The sequence below is a fragment of the Typopeltis vanoorti genome, chromosome 26 (genome assembly GCF_054136105.1).
Source record: "Typopeltis vanoorti isolate ZY-2024b chromosome 26, IOZ_Tvanoo_1.0, whole genome shotgun sequence".
In the NCBI taxonomy this organism is placed as follows: domain Eukaryota; kingdom Metazoa; phylum Arthropoda; class Arachnida; order Uropygi; family Thelyphonidae; genus Typopeltis; species Typopeltis vanoorti.
This window is the reverse complement of record NC_143574.1, coordinates 6,337,606-6,364,340: the sequence shown is the minus strand read 5'-3', so window position 1 is coordinate 6,364,340 and position 26,735 is coordinate 6,337,606. Positions and strand designations below refer to the sequence as shown.

The 26,735-nt window shown below is 35.0% G+C and overlaps 1 protein-coding gene across 3 annotated transcripts in view; it reads left to right on the top strand.

Annotated features, from left to right (window-relative positions):
* Nucleotides 1–26,735, top strand: part of LOC150092289 (coiled-coil domain-containing protein 130 homolog) — a 115,851-nt gene that overhangs the window by 20,178 nt on the left and 68,938 nt on the right. For all 3 annotated transcript variants that reach the window (XM_090414952.1, XM_090414951.1, XM_090414950.1), the window contains exons 3-4: nucleotides 93–267; nucleotides 24,445–24,529. In XM_090414952.1, the coding sequence (XP_090271078.1) occupies nucleotides 93–267; nucleotides 24,445–24,529 (260 nt within the window). The remainder of the gene's footprint in view (nucleotides 1–92; nucleotides 268–24,444; nucleotides 24,530–26,735) is intronic.

Below are 26,735 nucleotides of genomic sequence, written 5' to 3'. Positions count from 1 at the left end.
GCAATTAAATATGCATACAATTTTTTAAAGGAGCATTATTTATTCCGATTTCAGTCTTTCACTGTTTAATGTTTCTTTTCTCCCTTGTACAGATTTGAAATGCCATTCAATATTTGGTGTGGTGGCTGTGGAAAGCATATAGGCATGGGTGTAAGATATAATGCAGAAAAATCTAAAGTTGGAATGTACTATACAACACCAGTCTATAAATTTCGGATGAAATGCCATTTGTGTGACAATCATTTTGAAATCCAAACAGATCCTCAGGTAATATATACAGTGAAGAGCTGAATTACTGTGAGTAATTTAAGATCACCTGACCAGGGAATTTTACTATTATTTACATTTCTTTGTTTTTTTACTCAAATCTATAGTTATAATATTATAAAGGGAGGTATACTGAAAGATTTAAATTTTTTAAAAATGTTTTAGTATTGAATTCTGATACCAAGCAAGCAAACTTTATATGATATGATTATTAAATATAAAAAAATTATGGATGTTTCTAATTTCAGTTTAATATAACATAGAAAATTGCTAATATGTACTTTTGTGAAACATAATACTAAACGACAAGAAATATTGAAATAGATGATTACTGAGGCAATCCCTTTGGAATTTTTTTTCATTAAATCTCACAAAAATTTATTTAGTAAGTATGTTTAATAAAATATCCCCTAGAGTTCTGTTATTGATGGCCTTTGGTTGGAAAGACCTCTGTGAATCTTACCTACGATGCAAGAAACTTTTTCAGCTGGTTAAGGCGACTTAACCAGTCTTTAGAGAGGTTGCAGGGTTTCTCTCCTATAAATTGAATTTGTTTCTCATTGCATAAATCAGAAACACCAGAGCATGCCAGCCTGGTTGGCTGAGTGGTTAGCATATCTGCTCTCCAGCCATGTGATTATCTATGAAAATACTAGCATGGGGGGGGGCAGTAGATGAAATTGGTGTAGATGGTGTGGTTCGCTAACAAAATATGTTACATGTTTACCTCATAAGCAGTTATGATAACAGACCGTATTATGGGACTTACCACTCTTGGGTCATTTTCTGAAAGAATATGCTTCTGTATTCCTTAAGAATTTTATGCAAACAGTTATTCTTTCAGAAAATTGCTTTTTTGAAACAAATCCCACTTTTTATATATATTATAATTAAGAGAGACCTGAAGGGAGTCTGGGACTCATTGAGGGATGCCCTCTATCTCATATTACCCACACTAGTTGTCACACCTGTTTTTGAATTCATTCACACTACCTACTCACCACCTCCAATGGCACTCCATTCATTTTCAACTTCCAAGGATGCCCTCTTATCCTTTCCCCACCCTCTGTAAAATGAAAAATTCCATCTACTGATATTCTGTATGGCCCTTTCAGAAAGTTATAAGTCTCAATCATACTCCTCTCTTTCTCCTGTTTACTAGTGGCTGTAGTCCACAACTTCTCAGTCAGTCTTCATAATCTGCATTTTCCATAATCCTGATATCATTTTAACACTATATTTTGCATCTCTATACCGTATTCAAATCACTACAGAGACCAGACATGAGCAAAGTAGTCCAAGTGAGGTCTTATCAAGGTGTTGTAAAGACGAAACGTGACTTATCTCTACATGTCAGGATTTGTTTCAGCATTGCAATTATTCTCTGAGTTGAATTTGCATTCTTTGCTATTGGCCCTTGAACTTCAACTTCAACTTCCCTATGTACTAAAACTCTAAGATCCCAAGCCTGACCAGTTTCTTCTAGCATAATCCCACCAATATAATATGACATTAGATATCTCATTACATCAAAGTGGACTGGACATTTACTAACATTGAACTAAAAGCTATTTTAACAAGCTCATAATTCTTGCTTATTCAAATCATTATGCATGTACTACATGTTAGTTGCATTCCTTATTACTCTTCCTATCTTTGAATCATCAGCAAATAGTTGTATGCTATCTGTTAAATCCTTCCCAATGTCATTAATGTAAATTTTGAATAACAGTGGGTTTTCACTGCTCCCTGTAGTATACTGCTCGTCACCTTACATCCTGTAGGCCTACATCTCCTATAAACCACTTTTTGATATCAGTCACTCATCCATTTGCCATTCTCTTATCCAAACTAGTAATTTATAATCCATTCCCATATCCTCCAACGTATTCATTTATGCTGAATCCTCTCAAAAGCTCTTTAGCAGAGTCCAAAAATATCGTGATGTTACCATTCCCCTTGTCTAACTCATTGGTCACATTATTATAAAATATGAGCACATTATTCAAACAAGTCCTTCCCATAGTAAACCCATGGTATTCATTGCAAATAGAGATTTTCTGTTAACCCATTTCTGTATGTGAGCTCTAACTTACTTTTCCAAAATTTTCACTGCCATTCCAGAGATCTTGATAATTCAATAGTTGGATACATCACCCTTGTGCAATGTGATTACCATATTTTCTTTATACTCCTGTGGTATCTTCTGGTTTGAGACTCAAATTATATGAACACTCTTTTAACATCCTTGCTAATATCCCAACAGTCCCTATTGCCAAATTCTTATTTAGTTTGTGCAACAGCTCTAGTATCTACTTCTCGTATACTTGAGTTTCTTCATCCAGTGAAGAGACAGCAATAAGCTTAGTGTTGCATACACTAGATTGATAGCTTTTAGCAAAATGGGCATTCATTATTTGAACAGTCTCTTTTGTATCTGTCCTTTGCATACCATCTACATTTTCACTTGAATTTTTCTCTGATAGAATTCTTTTGTGTTGTCTTTAGTTTTCAGTGCCATAACCAGAGTTTGCTTTCTACACAACAGTTGTAACTTTTCTCTGGCCTGTTCCTTATAATTTTCATAACTGACATCATCCCTATGCACATGGTATTCCTTCCACATAATCTTTTTCTTACAAATCTCTTGCTTAATTAGATTACACATCTATTTCACTCCTACCCTATTTATTTTTTGAACTCTAGAGGCACATTTTGATGCTGCATCATTGAAGTACAGTTGAGCTTTGTTGTAACTAGCAACAAAATAATGAGAGCATGTCTGTAATGAGCAATTACAGACGTGCTACCCAAACAATTAAGAATGTGAGCATTCTTAATTGCTTGGGTAGTTCTTGGAATAGACAAAAATGAAACGAGTGGCTTAGTTTTTATGACTACCTGCATCAGTTTAAAGGCCTTGTTTATAACCTAATCTTGTCCTTGGGAAACACCCCACTCTACCTGCTCCTCTAATTTTTAGTCTCCTGGGATCTCCTCTCACTTAACCCAAACACAGCCACAACTGTAAAATCAGTTATACACAACCCCTTCCTTCAGAAACATGTCTATTAAAAGAAAGTGTCTCTTAGTTTGTTAAAAAATTGAAATTATTCATGAGTTATAACGTGTAGGGAAATTGTTGAAATGCGTAAAAAAGTTTTCTTTGTCCTCTTCAGCAGTATCAACATTGTCTAAAAACAAAGATGTTTACATATTCGCACTGGAAAACAACATAACCAAAACCAAAAAAATTAGAACTGCGAGATTATGAACATTGATGAAGTATTGTTTCAAATGTTCACTACACAAAGAAGTGCTGGATTATCAGTAGACAGTTCAATCTTGAAGGCTCAAGTGGAAAAATTTGCTAAACAATTTAGATGTGACGATTTTGTATCTAAGTTGTTGACTGGATTGATTTAAAAACCAAACATTACGTGTTCATGCAAAAATTAGGGAGTCTTGATCTGCAGAGCCAATAATGGCAAATGAATGGATCGAAATCATGTTTATTATGATTAGTATTGTTTTTTATTATGGAGAAGTAAACTGTGTTTAGTATTAAGTATATGGTTTTAAAATCTTGGGCAAATAAATTGTGTTTAATATTACATGCATTGTAATTTATACAAGCATATTCATACAAATAATATCTAGAACAAAAATTAGGGAAGAATGGGAAAAATATGTGTTAAAGTTCAGCTATAGTATGCAAACATGATAAAGATATGAACCTCTTCGAACATGGCTATGTATATAGCAAAGGAGTGGGAAAATATGCTTTGGATTCGGATGTTTTGAATATGTCTGGGGAGGAAAAGAGGAAGTTCTAGAACAAGACAAAATAGATTGCATATCTAATTATAAGAATAGGCCAGGTGGTAATTTATTATGTCTATACACAAATGCCAGGAACATCAGAAACAAAGAGGCCGAGTTCGTTGCTGTATTGAATATGATGTGACCTCAGATTGTTGACATTAGTAAAACCTGGCAGTCAGAATCATATATGGTAAATGGGATCGAATGTAATGGGTATACTATTTTTAGGAATGACAGAAGTGATAGGCAAAGAAGAGGAGTACCTAATGATATCAGATGACTTAAGTCCAGTTAGGGTAGAAATGCAAAAAAATCAACGATGGTAATAATGTCCAGTGTAGTGCACATTGTTACCATCATTAATAATCGTTACATCGTTCTTCTTCTTGAGTTTAAGTCTGTCTGGTGTGAAGTGGAGGCTAACAGAATGAAATATATGGTGGGGGTGTTGCTACAATCCTGGCAGCTCAGTTTCAGGGAATAAAGAAATGCATCACCAATTTAGCCTTATGGGTTCAAATGAATGATCATTATGGGTGACTTTAATTTTCCAAACATTGATTGGGCAGAAGAGAAATCTCATGATAAGAAAGAAGAGGAATTTATTGAATTGTTGTGAGACAACTTTCTCAAGCAGCATGTGAAAGAAGGAACTCGAGGTCAAAGAGTGTTGGATTTGCTCATAGCTTCAGAAGGGGTTTCTGCTAAGAATGTAGCTATTTTACCACTAATTGGTGACAGTGACACGCTGTGCTTTCTTGGGAAGAACCTAATTGTATCGATGCTCTGATTAGAAAAGGTTCTTCTTCTTCTTCTCTCCCATAGTCCTAAATGGACCGTTGGGTCATTCATGGCTGGTAGATGATGTTCTTTGTTATCCTCCTCCAGTCATCTCAGTCTCTTGTTCTTGATGTCAGTTAAGAAAGGGAGGAATTTGTCTATTTTTTGATGTTATCAGTCCATTTTAATCGAAGTCGACCCTGAACCCTTGATCCCGGAACGATTCCTTCTAGTGTTTGCTTTGGAATGCCATTAGCCGAACCATTTCCGAACCATCCGAACCATTTCATCTGTCTTCTTCTGATGACTGTCAGAATATTTTCCCTTTTTTTTTTTTTTTTTTCCTGTCTATAAAATTAATCAGTTTCCGAACATTTTCATTGGTTTCGTGAACAGTATAGGGAATTCTCAAGAGTCTTCTGTAAGTTTTCATTTCAAGAGACAGGAGTCTCCTCTCATCTTCCCTCAATAAAGTCCAGGCCTGGTTGTGATTTCTATTCTGTTATCTCTCCACAATGGTTTTAACTTTTGTAGGGCCACAGTTGCCTTAGCAATTTGGTATTTAATGTCAGTTTTGGAGCAACCATCTTAACTCAGCGTGCTTCCTAGATAAGTGAACTTGTTTATATTCTCAATTTGTTTATTGTCGATTTGTATCTTTAAGGGTTCAATGTCTAATTTTGAGGTTATCGTTGTTTTGTTTTTTTGCAGGTTTATGTATAATCCATATTTTTTTAATGTTCCAAAAATGCGGCTGGTTATCTCTTGTAATTCTTCTTCACTTTCTGCCAGAAGATCGATATCATCTGCAAAACGTAAGTTGTTTATTCTTAGTCTGCCAACTACTATTCCAGTGTCATATTCATAAAAAAGCTTCATCTATGACATATTCCAGAAAACAATTAAAAAGAAGAGGGGACAAGATGCATCCCTGTCTTACTCCCCATTCTGCCCGGAACGGTTCACTGCTGTAATTTTTAATTTCCATTCTCATATCAGAAGAGGAGTAAAAGATTTAATAATCCTGATGATTTTATTGTCTATACCATAATATTCTAAAATTTTCCATAATGCCTCATGCCATATTGAGTCAAAAGCTTTTTGAAGGGCTAAAAAGTTGTAACAAATTATTTTGTTATGTTTTATGTATTTTTCACCTACTATGTGTATTGTAAAAATATGGTCGATTGTATTTGTGGACTTCCAGAAACCTGCTTGTTCATCTGATAGTCTGCTTTCTATTTTTTTTTTTTTTTTTTTTTTTTTTTTTTTTTGACAATAACATTTTTAACATGATTTTGCTTGGATGGCTAATAAGGCTTATTGTTCTATAGTTGAGGTTGCATATAGAAAAGGTTTACATGCTGGAAATTATTATCAACTTAGGAGAGTACTATCTTTGGTCCCATGGTATCAGTTACTGAATGCATGAGAATCTTTGAAAAAGTGTTTAAATGAGATGGTATCTGAATGTATCCCTAGTGTTTGAAGAATAAATAGGTTGGGAGTGAAATGGATGTGCAACCTTATTAAGCAAGAGATCCACAAGAAGAAGATGATATGGAAAGAATATCATGAGAATAAGAGTGAGAGGAGTTATGAAATATATAAAGCTTAGGCCAGAAAAGTAACATCTTAGTTTGATTATTGTACAGAAAGCTATATCATAGTATGGAAAGAAATTGCATGCAAGCTAAAGACAATCCAAAAGAATTTTATTGTTATCCCACAAGCAAAAGAAAGAACGAATGTAGAAGAATAATTTTATTGAATGCTGGAAGCTAATGAGGTAGTTTAATTAATAAGTATCACTTTGCTGAGATATATCAACCAGACATGTGTAACATGGTACATAGTGCTACTGTTACATTGGATGAAGAGTTAGATGTGAATGAAAATGAGGTTGAAGAGCTGTTGCATAACCTGGATAAGAATTTCTCTATAGGGACAGATGGAATATCAGCCTGTTTGCTAAAGGAATGTTCCACCAAATTGGTTAGGCCTTTCACATGTTTGTATAACTTGAGTCTCAGCTCAGGAATGGAAGTAATGTATGATAGTTCAATTGTACAAGGGTGGTGCAAAAACTGATGTGTCTAACTACCGACCTATCAGTCTCTCTGGTGTTATAGTGAAGATTTTAGAGAAGTTGATAAGAACTTGCATACAGAAATGGATAGACAAACAAATGCTATATGCTGCAAGGAGCAGCATGAGTTTACTAAAGGAAGGTCATGTTTTAGCAAATTGCTCATATTTTATAACCACGTTATGACCGAGTTGGGTAAAGCGAATGGATACACCATGATAATGTTGGATTTTTCTAAAGCAGCATTATCATAGTATATCCATTCCCTTTATCCACTGGTCACCTTAAATCTGATAGGATATCACACGAAAGGCTGTTGCATAAACTAGAGAATATGGCAGAATATACTCTTGACTTGGATCACAAGATGGTTGACAGGCGGATATCAAAAAAGTGGGAAACCATGAGTGTGAATCTGCCAGATTTAAGGTGACCTGTGCTGTACTCAGAGTTTAGTCCTTTGGCATTATTGTTTAATCTGTACATTAATGACATCAGACCGGGTCTAACATTAGATGTGCAATTTAATGTTTGCTGATGATGCAAAGATAGGCAAGGTAATTAGGGATGCTACTGATATTCAGCACTTAGCACTTACAAAATGATTTGAATAGGCTAGAATTTGGACAAACGAAAATGGCTGTCAGTTTAATGTTAGTAAGTGTAAAGTTATGCACTTTGGCGTGATTAAAGTTCCAGCAGCATATTATATTAGTGGAGTTATGCTACAAGAAACTGAAGAGGTAAGGGTTCTTGATGTATTAGTGGATAAGAATTTAAAGAAATACAACTCAGAGGATAATTGCAATGGTTAAGCAAACCTTGACATGTATGGATAAGGAATTCATTTTGCCTCTTTTTAAGGCTTTGATAAGACCACTTGGATTATTGCAATAATCCAAGTGTGGTCTGCAAAGAAGAGTTACACTTTCCACAGCTTCTAATAAAGAAGCTGTGGAAAGGGTGCAAAGAAGAGTTACAAAGATTATATCTGGATTATGGGATTTAGATTATGAGGACAGATTGTGATTATGTGAATTACAGACTCTGGTTAACAGGAGAAAGAGGGGTGATATGATAGAGGTGATACTTAAATTGCAGCACATGGGTCTGGATGTCAGATTGGTCAACTGGATTCAGGATTGACTGTCCGATAGGTATCAGAGAGTTGTATATGGTGGGACAGTTTCAGGGAGGCAGAGGGTTACAAGTGGGGTCCCACAGGGCTCAGTACTGGGACCCATATTGTTTAACCTTTATATCAATGACATTGTCAGTGGATTGCAAGGGGATATTCAGTTGTTTGCAGATAATGTGAAGCTGGGAAGGATTATTAGTAATAGTGCAGATAGTAGCCTTGCAAGAGGATTTGAATAAGCTAGATAGATGGGCAAATGAATGGGGTTATCGGTTTAATGCAGCAAAATGTAATGTCTTGAGGTTTGGGAAACATCGATGGGATGCTGCATACTCTATGGGAGGAGTTATACTGGAGGAAGTAGGGGAGGCAAGAGATCTGGGGTTGATGATTGATAAAAATCTGAAATTTAGGGGATGTCAGTGGATGAAATGTCAGTGGATTGCAAGGGGATATTCAGTTGTTTGCAGATAATGTGAAGCTGGGAAGGATTATTAGTAATAGTGCAGATAGTAGCCTTGCAAGAGGATTTGAATAAGCTAGATAGATGGGCAAATGAATGGGGTTATCGGTTTAATGCAGCAAAATGTAATGTCTTGAGGTTTGGGAAACATCGATGGGATGCTGCATACTCTATGGGAGGAGTTATACTGGAGGAAGTAGGGGAGGCAAGAGATCTGGGGTTGATGATTGATAAAAATCTGAAATTTAGGGGACATATGGCAAAGGTGGTGAAGGTAACACAGAGGATTGCTGCAATAATGAGAAGGACACTGACCTGCAGAGATAAAAGGGTTATCATTCCATTGTATAAGTCTCTGATCAGACCACACTTAGACTATTGTTCTCAGATTTGGTCACCAGGATTTGAAGGGGATAAATTAACTGTGGAAAGGGTACAAAGGCAAATGACAAAGATCGTTTCAGGACTGTACCATGTTAGTTATGAGGATTGGCTGAGGGAATGTGGACTGCTGAGTTTGGTGGATAGGAGGAGGAGAGGTGATATGATTGAGACTTTTAAACTGTTGAGAGGTGGTTACAGGGTTGACACTGGGGAGTTCTTTCGCTTAGTTGAACAGCAGGAAGGAGTGATGACAAGAGGCCATCCCTGGAAGTTACGAAAGGAAACTGTTTGCAAGAGGGTGAGGAGTGATTTCTTTGCATGGAGGGTGGTTGAACCATGGAATGCATTGCCTGATGGAGTGGTGAGAACGGTCAATGAGTTTAAGGATTGGTATGATAGACTTTGTGTTTCTCAGGGTGGGGACCTCCCCTCGATGAGTCTTGATAGACTTTGTGTTGCTTAGGAAGGACCTCCCACGATGAGTCTTTTGACTCCATGGAGGCCTGAATAATAATAATAAACTTTTGAATGGGTATTATAGGATAGCATCTGATGAAATTTTTTGTTGTATGGAAGGTGGGGATTGAACATAGGGGCATCCATGGAAGTTCAGTTTGTTAAGTCAAGAAAGGAGTAAGAGCTGGGTTTTTCTCCTACAGATCAGTGAGTGAATGGTTTGCCTTTAGGGGGTAGTGAATGCATGTAGTATGAATGAATTTAAGGGAAGATATGCCTCCCTCAATGAGTCCTTGACTCTCTGAAGGTCTCAGATAATAATAATAATTTTTTCTCTCTCTAATACTTTGTTTTTTGAATCTATTTTTTTATCGAGTAATTCAGTGCTCATTATAACGAAGTTCGACTGTATTTTTTAAATACCTCCCATGCACTGCCCATATTCTCTCCATCTAACAGCCAGTACCAAGGCACAGAACCCAGCATACTTCTCATTAAGTCATAATTTACTGCTTTGCAGTTCAGCATGTAATGTTTTCTGAATACAGCATTTATGAACTTAGTCACTTCCAAAGTTAGTACTGCATGAACATTGTTATCAACCAGAAGCAAAATAGTTATATTTTTAATTTAAACTGCCTCTGATACTATAATCAGATACAACACTTTTTACCTCGAGTTCCTTCTGCCACATGCTGCTTGAGGAAGTCTTGCAACATCCCAATATATTCAGTTTCATTCTTCTCATAAGATTTCACTGCTATCCAATCAATGTTTGGATAATTAAAGTTTCCCATTATGATTACTTGCTTTGCAGCCATCATTTTTATTTTGTAATACATTTCTCCTAGTTTCTTCTTCGCAATGCAACTAGCAATGCACTTCCGCTTTTCGTATGTGTGTGTGTGTTTCTTAAAAATAGCAAATTTTCAATGTTTTGAATTTCGTATCAGGAACCTGTTCATTGTTTTCGCAATAATAAAAAAAAAAAGAAAGAAAGAAAAACTGAACATTTAAAACAGTTGAAAGTATGCTTAGGAATCTCAGTGAATTTTAATATGTCAAGATCTATACACTTAATTAGTAATTTTTAACATTTATTTTTTGAAATAAATGTGAATTTCAGTTATAGAGGAAATGAAATGTAACTTTATTATTCAAACTTTATACAAAGTTTACAAATTTTAAAATTTACTAGTTTTATTGCTATTATTTTTAGCAGCTTTGTGATCAGGACACTTTTTCCTGTAGTCACTTATGACCAACAAAAGAAACTGTTTCTATTCTTTGTCCTTAGTGTGCAGTTTGTTGTATTCTTCTATCATGGCTGTGACTCTTTTTTTATGCATGAGGGTTGTCAACAGTGTTGTTGACAACCCTCATGCATTGAATGGTCTTTTTTACCAACTGGAATTACTTTTTTTTTCATTCCACTCATCAGCATCCTTGTTCAGGCAATCAAAGGAAAGTTTGGTGATAGAGAACTGCAGTGTTTGATGTCACAAAGTCTTCTGATTGCATAGAAACTATTATGGCTGGATCTACTCTATCTACTCTAGCAGGTGTAACTTGTTTAATTTTCATTACTTCCTTCTACAGATAAATGTCCTTCAGGTACTGCAGATCATTCCTTCCTAGGACGAGATGGAGCTTGGAAGTAGGCTTCGACATAGAGCCTAATAGTAAATATGCGAATGTTCAAAATTCCTTTGCGCTTCTTAATTAATTGAACTGACTCCTGAACATCCAGATTTTCAAAACCTAGAAAGTATTCATCTTCATCATCTGCTTGTTCATTGTAAGAATCATTTCCCTCACTTTCAAATAATGAAGACATCAAAGTAACCTGCTGAAAGCAGTTAACCTTCTTTTCATTTTCACTTTCCATTCTCTTTCTAAAATTTTCTTCTCACTTCTCTTCTGCAGCTTCTTTCTTTGCAAGTGCTCTGTCTACACTTCCCATTTTCCCTTTGTAACCTTTTTTTTCTCTCTGTGATAACAGGAATCTTGTCTTCTAGGATTTTCAACATGTTGAAGTTATTGGCATGGTCTATGTCAAAGAGATCTTTGACTTCCCCACTCATTTTCCATTTCACATTGATATCTCTGAATTCCCAACTTTGTTCTTACTCTTTTGAAGATTTTCCCTTTCTCTAACTTTGTAGGTATTCTTGCCTTTTCCCTGATCACCAAAACATCCTAGGCTGTGGAATGGGCTGCCTCTGTTGTTGTTTGCATAATTTCTTTTTTTTTTAACGAAAAAACAATGCCATGACTTCTTTTGTGGAAGGAAGTTTTGAGTGGAGTAGGGTGGCTGACACCTGTCCAGTAAGCCATATTTCTGTCGTCTTCCAGTTATCAATGCTTCTTGCCATTTTTAATAATGCTGTTCTTTAAGAGATACTTGTGCCATGAGATTTCTTTAATTCACATGAAAACACATGGAAGTAAGTAAATAATATTTATTTAAAGCCATGTTCAAAAAAAAAAAAAGACCAAACTTTTGGTATAAAGACTTTATTGCTCATTTTACAACACTGTCCCCTTCAAAGTGGTCCCTTCTACTGGTGATACACCATTCCCAACATTTCTGGCATTGTTGGAATGCTTCCAGGAACACACTTTCTGTGAAGACAACAAATTATCCTTTTTAGACATTCTTCTCAATCCGTTCACCTTCAGGTATTCTAACAACAACAGTTTACAGAAAACCCACTTTCACTGGATGTTATATTCTGAAACAATCTGCTCATCATCCTTATCAAAAAACAGGAATCATAAAATGTTTAATGCGACGAGCTAGAACTAATTGTTCAACTCCTCATGAATTACAGTCACATTTTCCTGAATCTCCTCTATGGTTTGGAAATGACATCCTTTCAAAGTGGTTTTAACTTTGGGAAACAGGAAAAAGTCTTCTGGGACTAAGTCTGGAGAATAGGGTTGATAGTGCATGATGGATGTCAGATGTTTTGCTGTTTCTGATCATCAGTCAACAAACACGGATTGGTTGTTTTTGCACTGACGCGACACATCTGAAGTTTTTCAGTCAAAATTTGATGACAAGATCCTATGCTGATGTCCACTTTGTCAGCAACTTCTCGGACAGTTAAACAACGATTTCCATGAAATCAGCACAAACTCTCTCGACATTGTCATCTTCTGTTGATGTGGAAGGTCGTCCAGGCCTGGGATCTTCACCGACTGACATTCTGCCCTTTTTAAAATGCTTAAACCACTCCTAGCACTGCATTCGGCTCATACAGTCTTCCCGTATGTTTGGTTAAGCAATTGAAATGTCTCTGTAAAATTTTACCAAATTTGCAGCGTAATTTCACACACACAAACACATTATTCTTCAAGCTCTTTCATTGTCACTAATCTGACAAACAGCTTGTGCACGTGCTCATTTGGCACAATGGCAGTTCTTTGTCATAATCTGCTGCTAGGTGCACTCAGCATGCTCTCTGTACCGGTTAGCATGCTATTTGAAAAGTTTTTTTTTTTTTTTTTGAACATGATTCATATTTCAGCCTGAATATTACAGGCCATCATCAGTGTCAACCAGTGGTGAATTCTCCGTGCTTGCTGCACAAGCTCATTAATTGAGAAAGAAGTACTATTTATTTGTTAATAAATACATGCATTTATAAGCATTCCATTTAGGCTTTTATTTTTGTAGACAGAAGAAGTCTTAAACTTGCGCTGCAATAATTGAACTTTGCGTTGTGTATCGAAGCCGATGCTTATTCGTCTAGTCAAAGCTACCTTGGCTTGTTCGGTTGTAGGAGCTTACAGGTCCTCGCAGCGGCACTATGATTTCATGCATGCATAGCCATTTCACGCGTCTCACCCGTTGCTTAAACCACGGGCCATACGCAGTCAACGTAGCTAGCCAGTGAGCTTCAGCAGCCTTTACAAGTGTGCGTGTTACTTGGGAAAATTAAGTTACAACTAACTTTTTATGACGATGTTATTGACCAGTTCATAAAGAACCGTAGGGTAGAATTATTATATTTTTTTTTAACTAGTAAAATTTATTTGTGTGAACTTCCTATAATAGTACAAAATGTTGAACAATCATGTGTGTGTAACCTAAGAGCAACAGCTCATCCAGGTTACAATGTGCATAAAGTTACAAAAATGTATGTAATTCATTTTTATTATATGCATATATATGTACATTCATATGACATACATATTATTATAATATAATTACATAATAAAATCGCAGGAGACATGCTAATATGTATAGAGAAAGTTGCATAACAATTAATTGGAACAAAATAAAGCAGTTAAATAGCATTAAAATTTTTATGATCTTTGAATACAAATATGCTTAAAAGCAATAATTTATACAATTATTTTGAACAGAGATTCATCATTTCTGTGGGAAAATAAATACTCTTTGATTAGAGTTTTGTATTTGTTTGGGATAGTTTCATTTCTTATTGTATAATGCTTGTGTATTGCTTCTTTATTTGCTTTTAGAACTATACATTTTAGGCCCTCATGTCTACTAAGGAAAGCATCTTGTTTGATATTTACGTATTCGTTGTCATTTTTTATGAATAATAGTACCCTATAGATGTATAAATATCTCAGGGATAGTATGTTTAGTATAGTGTATTTATTACACATTGCAGTATCCGTATATTTGTTTCTAAATAAGATTTTAATTACTTTATGCTGAGTCATGACTAAAGGTTTCAGCATAGTGCGAGAGATTCCTCCCCAACTTAATATACCATATTGTAGTGCACTTTGAATCCAGGCAGAATATAATATTTTTAGCATATTTAAATTTAAGAATCTGTTTAGGTAGTAAAATCCTTACTTTATTTACAACATCGGTAATATACAGTTTCCAGCTTAAACTATTATCAATTTTTAATCCCAAATAAGTTATTACACTGACTTTTTCTATTTTCTCGCAGTTGCAATTTGAATTTGTCCTGCAATTCCAATCATGCAAAATTAATTGTGCAGTGAAGTTCATTTTGCCAGTTGTATTTCGCAAGTTAAAATTTGCGTATTTAGTTTTTGAGACATTCAGACTGAGTTTGTTTGACTGGAACCAATTTGTTACTTTCAGAAGATCAGCATTCACGATGGTTTTCATTTGTTCAGCTGTGTCTGTAGAGAAAATTAGTACTGTATCATCTGCAAAAGTATTTATTCTACTGTTTAGTTTAAGATTGCAGAAGTCATTGATATAAATATTAAATAAAATTGGTCCCAAAACAGATCCTTGTGGTACGCTGCAGTCTACTGTTTTGGAGCTGCTATAGCTATTGCTTATTTTTACAATTTGTGATCTGGCATTTAACTCATTTTTGAACCAGTTTAGTGCAGTACCTCATATTCCTTTGACCTCTAATTTTTTTATTAAAATTTCATGTGATACAGAGTCAAAAGCTTTGTGTATCAAAAGTAGCTAAATTGAAAAATATAGAATATCATTTGTAAAATAAATGTTGTATTTGTGTGATTAAATGTACATAAATTTCTAAATATATAGTTTTAAATGGTCAGTACAGGTAACCCTCGTATAACACGGTACTTATACAACGCGGTTTCGATATAACATGGTCTACAAATTGTAGTAATAACCCTTGTTTAACGCGGTAAGAATACAATTTGGTCGGCTATCCCAAATTGCCAGCCCATCCTATTCGTTTAGTATCCAGGGATACCCAACAGGGTGCATCCACGAGAAGGTGAGGATTGGACATTAGGTCAGAAGCCCTGATCGATTCTCTGCATTCCTTTAAAGGCTATGTGGAAGTCTCCTCTCAGTTATACAGCTTTGACCCTTAAGCACCCCGGGGAAAAAATGAATATTGAAAAGAAAATTTCTCTCATAGAAAAAAAATTAAAATCATGGATCGGTTGAAAATGGAGAAAAACCAGTTGTTGTAAGGACTTTGAATTTAAATGAATCAACAATTCAAACAATCAAACACAATGAACATAAAATTCGAGAAAGTGTTTATTGCTCTGTCAACAGTAAGTGCAAAGCTCGTTGCTCGTGTACGCAATTTTCTAAGAGAAAAATGACGAAATCTCTAATGATTTGGAAAGATAATGGACTCAAAAGAAAATTCCTTTTGATGGAAATTTTATTAAACAAAAAACTCTCAACGTTTATAAACATTTATAATGCAGATATGTCAATGAAAATCAACAGAAATTAATTTAATGATGTTTAATTGATGTTTAATTAATTATTAATGAATAATTAATGATCAATTATTAATTAATACATTACAAAATAACCAAGATGTTCCGTGAAAAATTCAGGATTTGTGAAGTATTCCATCGTAGGAAAAGCTTGGGAAACACTGATCTAAGATATGGGAGAGGCTTATTCGAATTGCACATCATTAAAGGTTTTTTAGTTACTGAATGACTAATAAGACAATGTTTTATAAGTTATACCTTCCTTGGCATTATTTTATGTATAACATCACACAGCCCTCACTATTTTAAATCAATCCATTGTTTGCATTCTACCTTAATTAACTATCATTGCCACCAATAAAGCCTGTAATAGATAAAAATGATTACATATCTGTTCTTGGAAACCTTAATGTCACAATTGGAAACACCCCTATTTCTTATTGTGTAGGAAACTATGGAGAACATATATGCAATAGCAATGGGAGAAAAAAATTTAATTGATTTTTCAGTAGTTAATAGTTTAAAAATCACACATTCATTCTTTAAGCATAAAGACCACCATAAATATACTTAGTCAGCACGTGGTTCGCAGACAATTATAGATTATTTAATAGCTAATAAAAAACTTGCAAAATTCATTCTAGATATAAAAGTATACCGAGGTTGTGAATTAGAAATGGATCACTTTCTTCTTGTTTCAAACCTAAGATTCCCACCTCAATGGTTAATGAGAAAAGCCCATTCATCTGAATAGGAAACCTTTTTTAAGATTGGCATTTTAAAAGGCTCTTAAAAAAATAATTAATGAAAAAATAGAAAATATAAACTTAAGCAAACTGTCGCAGAAGAATGGAATAATATCAAAACAATTATAATAGACGTGGCCAATGGATCACTGGGAAAGAAGAGGAAATGGCAGAGAAGATAGGGAATTAGAAGATGGGATGATCAGATTGCCTAAATCATTGAAGACAAAAGGAATGCTTTTAAAAAATATTTAGCAATCATATCTGAAGATGACTATATAGAATACAAGAGAAAAAGAGCAATCGCTAAACAACCTGTAAGAAAAAAACAGAGAGTCCTGGGACAACTTTGTCTCTGAATTTGAAACAGATATTACATGCTCGCAGTCTAAAACTTTTAAAATATTAAATAATTTAAATAGAGATCTAAGAGAAAACTCGCGTCTTTCACCCATCGAACAGAATACCTGGCTATGTTATTATAACCTTTGGACTCATAATAAAGATTTTGAAACAATAACTTCGATAATGAGACACTCTTGGATCCTATAACAATAGATGAGTTAGAAACTATTCTAAAAAAGTTGTAAAAACCATAAAACACCAGCTAAGAATGGGTTAAATACTGAATTAATCAAATATCCAGGCCCAAACCTCAAAATTCGTTTCCTTAAACTAATAAATAAAATATGGAATGGTGAACCACCACCAAAAGACTGGCAAAAGGCAATAGTTATTCCTATACACAAGAAGGGCGATATTAATAAATATGGAAGTTATAGAGGAATTAATACAATGTGGAAATCCATATTGCTTTTATTGATTATTCTAAGGCATTTGATAGAGTTAACTGCAGTAAACTTTTTGAGATATTAAGAAATGATAGAGTTCCTCATTGCCTAATTAAAGCGATCCATGATACATATACAAAATCTGTTTTGACAATACAGTTATCGAACAGGTCAACTCTTTCAAATACCTAGGATATCACCTAACCTACAGAGAGGAAAAAGACATAGAAATGAAAATTACAAATTTCAATAGAACTTTAGATATTATAAATTGATTATTTAAATTAAGGGGATATTTAATCCCACATTATTTCAAAGCCGAATGAAGCCTTTTGGCTCTTTATTTCATTAAATTATAAATCAAGTTTTTAAACCCTCGAAGGTACAAAAACATACTCAGATTAGAGCTTATAAAACATTAGCAAGACTAGTGCTAACTTATGGAAGTAAGGCATGGACGATCAGAAAAGGAAATGAGAGAAGCATAACTACAGCAGAAATGAGATTTATGAGGAGAACTGCAGGATACACTTTGTTAGATCATAAAAGAAATAAAGAAATCATGGAAGAAATGAATGAACAACCAATAATAGAATGTATCCACAACTATAGATGAAATGGAAACAGCACATTGGAAGAAAGGACAGTAGTAGAATCACCAAACAAATCCATGAATATAAACCTGTGGGCAAAAGATCAGCTGGAAGACTATATAAAAGATCAAATGACACCGTAACAGACTCTGAGGCATTAATACAAGATAGGAAGATGCTGAAAGCCTGTAATATTCTGACTGAAATCATCATCAACAGCTTTCTTCAGTCCACTACTAGACAAATGGCTCTCCATGCTTCTTCCATTTTGGACGGTTTTGTGCATCTCTCCACCATTTTTCTTCTTCGAGTGCCATCTCCTATCGGAGGTTGGTGACCACCTTGGCAAATTTTGAGCAATTCTCAGCCACTCTGAACAGTCCCTCAGAGTTCGTGCCAGTCCACTGGCTGATGTCTGCCAGTCAAGATCTTCTTCATCTTCCTTGTGCTCTTCTTTCATTTATGTGCAAGCTTTTACACAGGTCTATTGAGCTGAAGGCTTTTTCATAATCTATGATAGCCAAAGAAATGGTATATTATATTCTTTTGTTTTTTCCATTACTTAATTTGAGGCTTGTAAGTGATCTAAAGTTGAGAAGGATGTTCTGAAATCTTCCTCTTCTTTTGGTTGATGAAAATTTAATATATTGTTTATTCAGCCATCTATAATTTTTGTAAACAGCTTGTGAAGGACTGGTAGAAGGGTTATAGATCTGTAACTTCTTATGTCAGTTTTATCACCTTTCTTATATAGAAGGAATATATATATATATACATACACAGAGGCAAGCTATATTATATTGAAAACAGTATGCCAACGAGAATGTGATTTGATCAACAATTATTCTACTGGCCTGACCTCTGGTGAAAAAAATAAAATAACTACATCAAAGCTATATTCTACTTAAAATATCATTAAAGAACAATTTCATATAGGTAGTTTTATTACAGCAAAAGTGGTGTCCTAATTTAACATGAGAGTTGTTATATTAGAGTTAAGATCCTGGATTATGTACAGTCCCATTTATAATTAACTCTTAGATGGAAAGGTTATGTGGGTATAATACGTGCCTTCCATATTCTTGGGATTTTTAGACCATCATTATTGTTAAGATTAGGGTAGCTGATAAGAATTTCACAGGCCTTCTTAAATTTATGCTCAGACGACATTTTGGTGTGATGAAAATAACAGGAACCTTTCTAGTCAGTTCTGTGTAGAGTATTCAGAGCATGATCAGAAAGGGCAGATTTACCATCATTATTAAATTTAATGTGTCATTTATGTTCCTTTGTTTAGATAGGAATTGTGAGTTCCTGTTTCACTTATATAGGGCAAATTACAATTGCAATGAATACAGTATACTCCAGGGTGGGCCAGTGGAGGAAGGGGATCCTTGGATGAGTTGAGTAAATTTTGCAGGAGATTTAAAGGTGGCATTAAAGTTGTATTTCTGTAGTATTCTGTTTATTTTATCTGATATCCCTTTAATGTATGGAATGGTTACATTTTTATTGTAATCTAGTTTATTTTTGTTTTTGTGCAGAAGTAGTTTTTTTAACTGTATCCTTGGGCCAAGAAGTGACTGATTTAAGTAATTTTTCCTTTTACACACACACACATGTATAGGAGACCTCATAGTTCATTGGGTAACTGTATTTTTAAGGAAATTATGGTGTGGAATAATATGTTAACTAAAAGAGATTTAATTAATGCTTCTAGTATTTTGTCGAAGTCAAATTACCATCATCATGGAACACAAAATAATGTATGTGCATGCAAGCAACTACACTAAGGAATGAGGCTGAAGAATATCAACTGAGAGTAAGCTTGGCATCCTAAATAGCATCCCATTATGGATATCCTTGGATATTGGGCTTGAAGTACAGAGGATGAGAGCTTTACAAATTTGGAGCAGTTTCACACAACCAAAAGTTGCTCAGGTTTGGGTAGTTTCTTTAAACAGAAGCAAATTCAAATTAAAGTTTTTTATATTTATATTTGTTGCAATGAATAGAGTGGCCTTCTTCTAGCATGTCCTATGTTGGTCAGTGCAAAGTTGGTCAAAGCATGGTCAGTGAGTCCTGAGTGGCTGTAGCGATGAAAACAGATATAGTCCTTATGTTCAGCATTTCTGATGTTGGTTGTCCTGACTGTTTGGCCATAGTAGAATAGTTTACAACTACAAAGGATCTGGTAAACAGCTGGCAGGTCTAGGGACTGTGATTGGTCTTTGGTGAAGTGGATAAGGGATGCTAATTTTTTATATGGTCTGTCAGTGGTTGGGAAGTTTTTTTTTTAACTTAGTTTTTCAGATGTGCCTTGAATATATGAAATGGTGAGAGCTTTGGTATAATCTCCATTTTGGAAGATGGGGGTGGGGGTGTATGCTTATGAGGTTTTGATATTTTTGGATATGGTGGAAATTGCAATCATTGGCTAGGAAGGTTTTGTGCTAAAATGAGGGGGGGGTCTGCACAACATGCATTTGTATCATTGGCTACACATTTATACTCCATTACTCTATCCACAATACTCAAATGAGCAGTGCATCAAAATATAACATAAAAGGTTAACAACAATTTTATTACATACGAGTACCCCAGTGTTCTGTTCTTTCACCCACTCTCCTCCTCTTGTATATAAATGACCTGCTCTCACAGACTTCCATTCCTATCCATAGCTTTGATGATGACAGTACACTCCATTCCTCCTTTTCATTTGACAATCCTGTTAGTGCTCAAGTATTAGAATCCTCAGGTTCTACTATGCCTAAGGACCTGAACTCAGATCTCCTAGCTATATCCCAGTGGTGCAAGTGCAACTTGTAAACTTTAATGCCACCAAAACTGAGTTCTGTCTGTTCTTACATCCCTCCTTCTTACCTGCAGTGATACTGAGATATCTAAACATGATCAGATCTCTCTTATTGGACTGACTTGCACCTCCAGTCATTCCTGGCATAACCATATTTCAATTATAGCTTCTGCAGCCACCAAAAAACTTGGTGTACTTTTTTGTACAAGACACCTACTTCATACCTTTGCATCTGCTAACTCTGTACAAAGCCCAAATCTGCCCAGCCATTGAATATTGCTCCCATATTTGGAGTGGTGCACCAAAATCCTCTCTAAGATTATCCAATCCTATCTAGAAGAGGACAATCCAGCTAATTAATGATTCCTCTCTCACAGACATTGTTTCTGCCTTGTGCCTCTTCTACACATACTTTCATGGACCTCTGCTGAATTAGCCACTATTATTCTTCCACTCTCCTCCAAAATCATTAAAATAAGTGCCATTGCTAACCAACACCCTTTTACAGTCCATCTTAAAACTCACCAGACCAACTTCACTGCCTCCTCTTTTATTCCATCTACTTCTGTCCTAGGGAACAGTCTTCCCTACTCTGCCTTCCACAAAGAATTCAAGCCTCAGCTATTCAAGCAAAATCTTTGAACAGACTCCTCCTTTCTTCCATTTCTCTTGTCCACACATGGCACTAGCATGCTATAGGTGTTTTGTGACCTTTCGTGTGTAGATCAGATATTTAAAAAATAAAAAAAAAAGAGGTTAACAGCATAGCAATATAAGCCCCAAAAAAAAGCTTATAAATTAGAAATGGTTGTCTTTAAATGTCTCTTGGCACTTGTTATTTATGTCTGTCTTTTATTTATAGTTGTATAAAGTTGAAGTAGGAATACTTCAAAGTTTTTCTGGACACTTCTGCAAAAAAGTAATGTCTTTATAACCAGAGTTCATTCGGTATGGACAAAGCCCTTTGTTTGAAGGACTAGATTTAAATCCCATCTAGGATGTGAAGAACCTTTACGATTTTTTTTTTTTTTTTTCATTTGAAGGCGAGTTAATCTTGCCTCGTATGGAGATGGCAGGGTTGTTCATCCAGAAAAACAGGCAAACGAGTAAGAAAAACACATGATGCAATTTACAACCATAGCACCCAATGCAGTTAATAAAGGGTGTTAGGGATTAACTGCTCTGTGCTTGTTTGTAACAGGCCATTGAGCCAACAATGATAAGGAAGATGAAATGTTATATATATTTCATAGATTATGTTTTCATGGCTGTTGGACAAGTTTCAAAAAATAACTTATATGACTATATAGCCAAATGATAAAAAATAACCAATTTATTTTTAAAGGCACTACTAGTTTCGTCTTTCTAGAAGGCTTTATCTGTTGCATTACATAGAAGTGAAAAAACCAGAGATACACAAAAGCATTACTCAAGTACATCTACCATGGTTTTAAATTATCATTGGATTGCTCAGATTTGAATGAATTCTTGTACTAACTGGTTGTTGTTCTCATGCACGAGGACGTGGTCTCGTGACCACCATAGCTGAATAGCAGAGGAGTAATCATCAGAAAGGTTGTAGTTGAGATTGCCATTAACCCTTTCTGACCTGAATTTTTTTTACAAGTGAAAAAATTTTTCTTTCTATTTATTTTGTCTTTAGGTTTAAAAAAGCAAGGATATCAAGTATTTTTTTGAAAAATACATTTTCATTTTTCAGAAAATGAAAATGTATTTTTTTTTTCAATGATTCATGGAAATTTCATTTTCATTTTAAGAGACTATAAACATTTCCCACAACTAGCAGGCTAGCTGTGGGAAATGTTTATAGTCTCCTTAATGCTAGTTACTAAAAGAAGGCTTCCTGATAAAGATAATTTATTTTTAAAACTGAAAAAGAAATCAGCTGTTTCATAGATCAGTGCACAGTCTTTTAAGTCTCATCAACGTGACTTGATTGATCACCTAAAACCAGGACAGGACTACTTGACTAATATTTCTCTACTCTTAAACTTAGAAAAATCTCTCAAATATTTGTGGCCTTCTAATTGCTTCCTTTTCAAATGCTATCCACAAAGGTCTTTGTGCAAATTGGTTGCTCTTTTTCATATCATTGTTTATTGTGCTGTGGTTTACATTTCAAAAATCACAGAATACAGTAGACATATCTGAGCAGTTTATCAACATTTACATGAAGAAACTGAAAGTAGTGTGGTGATTAGTAATAGTGGCTTGTCAAACTTCCAGCCATATATGCCCATTTATTGTCTGTTTCACGAATTTGTGGGTAGACTACGCTACATGTTTCTCTAGTTATTGTTCATTTGAAGTGGTGTCCATAAATTTTAAAATATATGCAGCATTTAATGAAGCCATATAAATTGGATGAAGAGCCTCCACAGGTCAGTTGGTATAGATGACCCCATTGTTTGGAAAGACCCAGGTTCGAATCCCACTCATGATGCAAGGAAACTTTATCGGGTGTTTTCAATCAAATGTGAGTTAGCCAGTCTCATACAGAGGTGGTGGATTTTTATCTCTGAAAACAGGCAAACCAGTCTGGTGAATACACAAGTTCTATAGGTACCAATACTTGCCCTTTGGATGCAGCAGAGTAATAATATCAAGCCAGCTGCATTAATTGCTTAAAAGTCCTGATTAGGCTTTGATGAAATTGAATGAAATTTGAGTTTCCATCCAATTCTCATCTGTCCATTTCAGCTATCTAAATGAGGCAGGTGGATACCAAGGTGTGTGCGTGCATGTGCACGTATGCACAGATCAACAGAATAATTGGCAAAACAGATTGCCTAAAATGATTTTGAGCATAGGTATTACTAGCATGTGTATTTGTGGAAATAGTTATTCTGCTGGAGATATCACACATGCACACATACCAGTGTCTGCCCTATATCAGTGGACATGCAGCGAGTGGCATTCCTGTGACAAAATATTGTGATATGAAAGGAATGGATGGAGCTATAAAAATCGTTCATCCTAACACATCCTAACAGACACAGTTAGTCAGATGATAGAGCAATACGAGTGTGTACAGGGTCCACTTTTGTGCTGTTCATCTGAAACAGGATCCATTATACTGTATATTAAAATGCACAGCATGTTGTACCCTATCCCAGATGGCATATAGCATGCAGGCACCCAATAATGAACACTTGAGAGTGGAAAAAGGTTCAGTTCAGATGGCAATTTTTTTTCTTTAATCTTCTTTTATATTCTTTGCCTCTTCTCTCTAGACCAGCCTAACTCCAGTATTTCCTAAGGATTTCAACCCACAATTATTTACAACTAATAATACTTCCTTCTCTCTTTTAGTATACTAATCCACCTGTTGGCATTAATGTGCTGTAGGGGTTTCAACCTCTGAATGTGGGGTTGCTAAAAAAATTTATAAAAAAAGTGAGTTCAGACTGCTGTAAGAAATAATAATTATTCCTGTCCTAGTTTCCAGCAAAGGATAATTTTATCTTACTAATGCAGGCTATTTGTTCATAATAAAAGTTTTATTTAACAAAAATTCCCAACTAAACCTTTTGTTCTTTATTTAGTTATAATGGTATAAGAGTAAAATATGAGAGACCTTGGTGATTGAATGCCCTCTTATAAGAGTCATTAAACAAATATGATTTACCAAGATCCTATGACAGTTCACTCAGTGTTGCAGGGTGTTATTACCCTTCTCCTATGTTTTTATTCATGGTTTTGTAGTAATTCTACTTTAAAAGTCATTGAAAACTTGATTTTTGTCTAATTAGAAAAGCTGGTTCAAACAAACATTCTAAAAATCAGGTTTCTATTTAGGTTTAGGATTTATATGGTTACCTTTGATTTTTTACAGGAATAATAAAATAATAAATCACTGTTAATTAATCCTTATTCCTGGCCCTCATTCCTAGAATTTGGACTATGTCATCTTAAATGGAGCTACTCGTCAGGAAAGAAGATGGGATCCGACACATAACGAACAGGTTGCACCAGAAGGTAAATAACAAATACTGTTACTCTTACTTCAGCCAGCACCATAAAATACCAAATCATTCACTCTAAGAAACTACCATAAACTCCCAACTGAAGTCCTACAAGCACAGTTCTTTCCTAAAGAAAATTTATTATATCAAACTATTGTTATGGTCCCTATGATTTGCTCTAGTGAAAGTTGACTAGAGTTGTAGTCTGTTAGCTACTACATTATAATAGATCCAATTTATAAAAGAATATAAATTACTTAGAAATGAATAAAATAGAATAAAAGCAGTTGAACTTTTGGAAAAGTTAACAGCTTATATGTCACTCTGTTAACTGACACTGCATCATCTAGCATCAGAAACAATCTCACACACCATCAAAAACAGTTCTACCATGTTGTTCATTTATCGTAGGGCATTTTTGCACAGTCAAGCTTCCTACACACTAATCTTTCATTAATAAAGAATTAATGTGCACGATTTCATGATCATCAATTTCCTGATATATACTCTGAATGAGTATACAGGTTGTTATGACAGCGCTACATGATTTCATGATAAAATTTACATTATTATTAATCTGCTATCAACAGTTTTTCTCCAAATAAGTCTACTACTTCTCAATACTAATATTGTTGTATCTAACATTTCAAGATCTAGGTAGATTGATTCAATCCACCGAGATCTTTTTTTCCCTACTATTTTGGTATCAAACGCCTGTTTTGTTGGGGAGCTTAAGGATCAAAGCTGTATAACTGAGACGAGATCTCCACATCGCCTTTAAAGGAATGCAAAGAACCGACCAGGTCTTCTGACCTAATGTCCAATCCTCACCTTATCAGGGTGCACCCTGTTGGGTATCTACCTGGATACTGAACAAACGAAGATGGGCTGGAAATTTGGGATTTAGCCGACCAAATTGTAATTCTTATTGGCTTAAACCAAATTATAAAATGATGGTACAACATGACAAAATTTCATACCGGCTGGGGCGTCGCCCGGTTAAACAAGGCCCCTGTTGTTTTCACCAGGGAACCAGGGTGAACAGCAAAAAGTCAGCTACTGGAACAAATCTGAAAAAACACCCAAACTCAACATCACCAGAGTTAAAGATTGGTACTATCAACATAAGAAGCCTGAATGGCAAAGAAATGGAGCTAGCTGAGGAATTAGATAAGTACCAGATCGACATAATAGGGGTGACTGAAACAAAAAAGACAAAAACTAGTGAGATCATTCTGAGCAATAAATACAAAATGTTATATTCAGGCAATGACAATCAAGGAAAAGAAGGAGTAGCCATTATATTCAACACTAAATGCGAGGCTAATCTTCTGAATGGCAGGCAGTCTCAAGTAGAGCGATGTGGGCAAATATGAGAATGGGAAACTAGATAATGAGACTTATTTGTGCCTATGGTCCCACAGAAGGTTCTACTGAGGTAGAAGTGGAGGAATTTTTTAATGCTTTAGAGAAAGCATCTGACACAATGAAAAAGGAAAAGTTGGGTCTTGTTTGGGATCTAAATAGTAGAGTAGGAAATGATTGTCACACATACAAAAATATATTGGGAAAATTTGGAGAAAAGAGCAAAGCTAATAATAATGGCAAATATTTGTTGGATTTCTGGACTGGTTATTACTAATACCATGTTCCAACATAAAAATGTACACAAATTCACATGGAGAGAAGAGGCAAGGAATAAGAAAAGTCTCATTGACTATGTTATTAGTGATGTTTTCTCCCTTGTGCAGGACACCAGAGTGTACAGAGGATTTGAAATTGGAAGTGATCACTATTTAGTCTTGAGCAGGATAAAATTTAATTTCATATTGAAAAGAATAACATGTAAGAAAGTTTTAAAGCGAATTAAAGATGAGCAGCTCTCAGATGTGAACTGTAGACTAAAATACACAAACATTATTGAAGAAAAAATGAAAGAGTTTGAGAACAGAACCAAACTTTAGAGATTCAGTGGCAAGCCTTGAAGAAAACCTTAATTGATTCAGCCAGAGAGGTATGTGGTGAGGTTGTCTGCAAGGATAGAAAAATCAGAACTCCATGGTGGACACAGGAAGTTAAAGAGGCAGTGAAGGAAAAGAAGAAAGCATATCAAAAGTTCCTGGCAAATAAGTCAGCTTGTGCTCTTAGAGAATACAGAGACAAATGTAAGAATGACAAACACTGTGTAAAACTAGCTAAACAAAAGTCATGGGAGGACT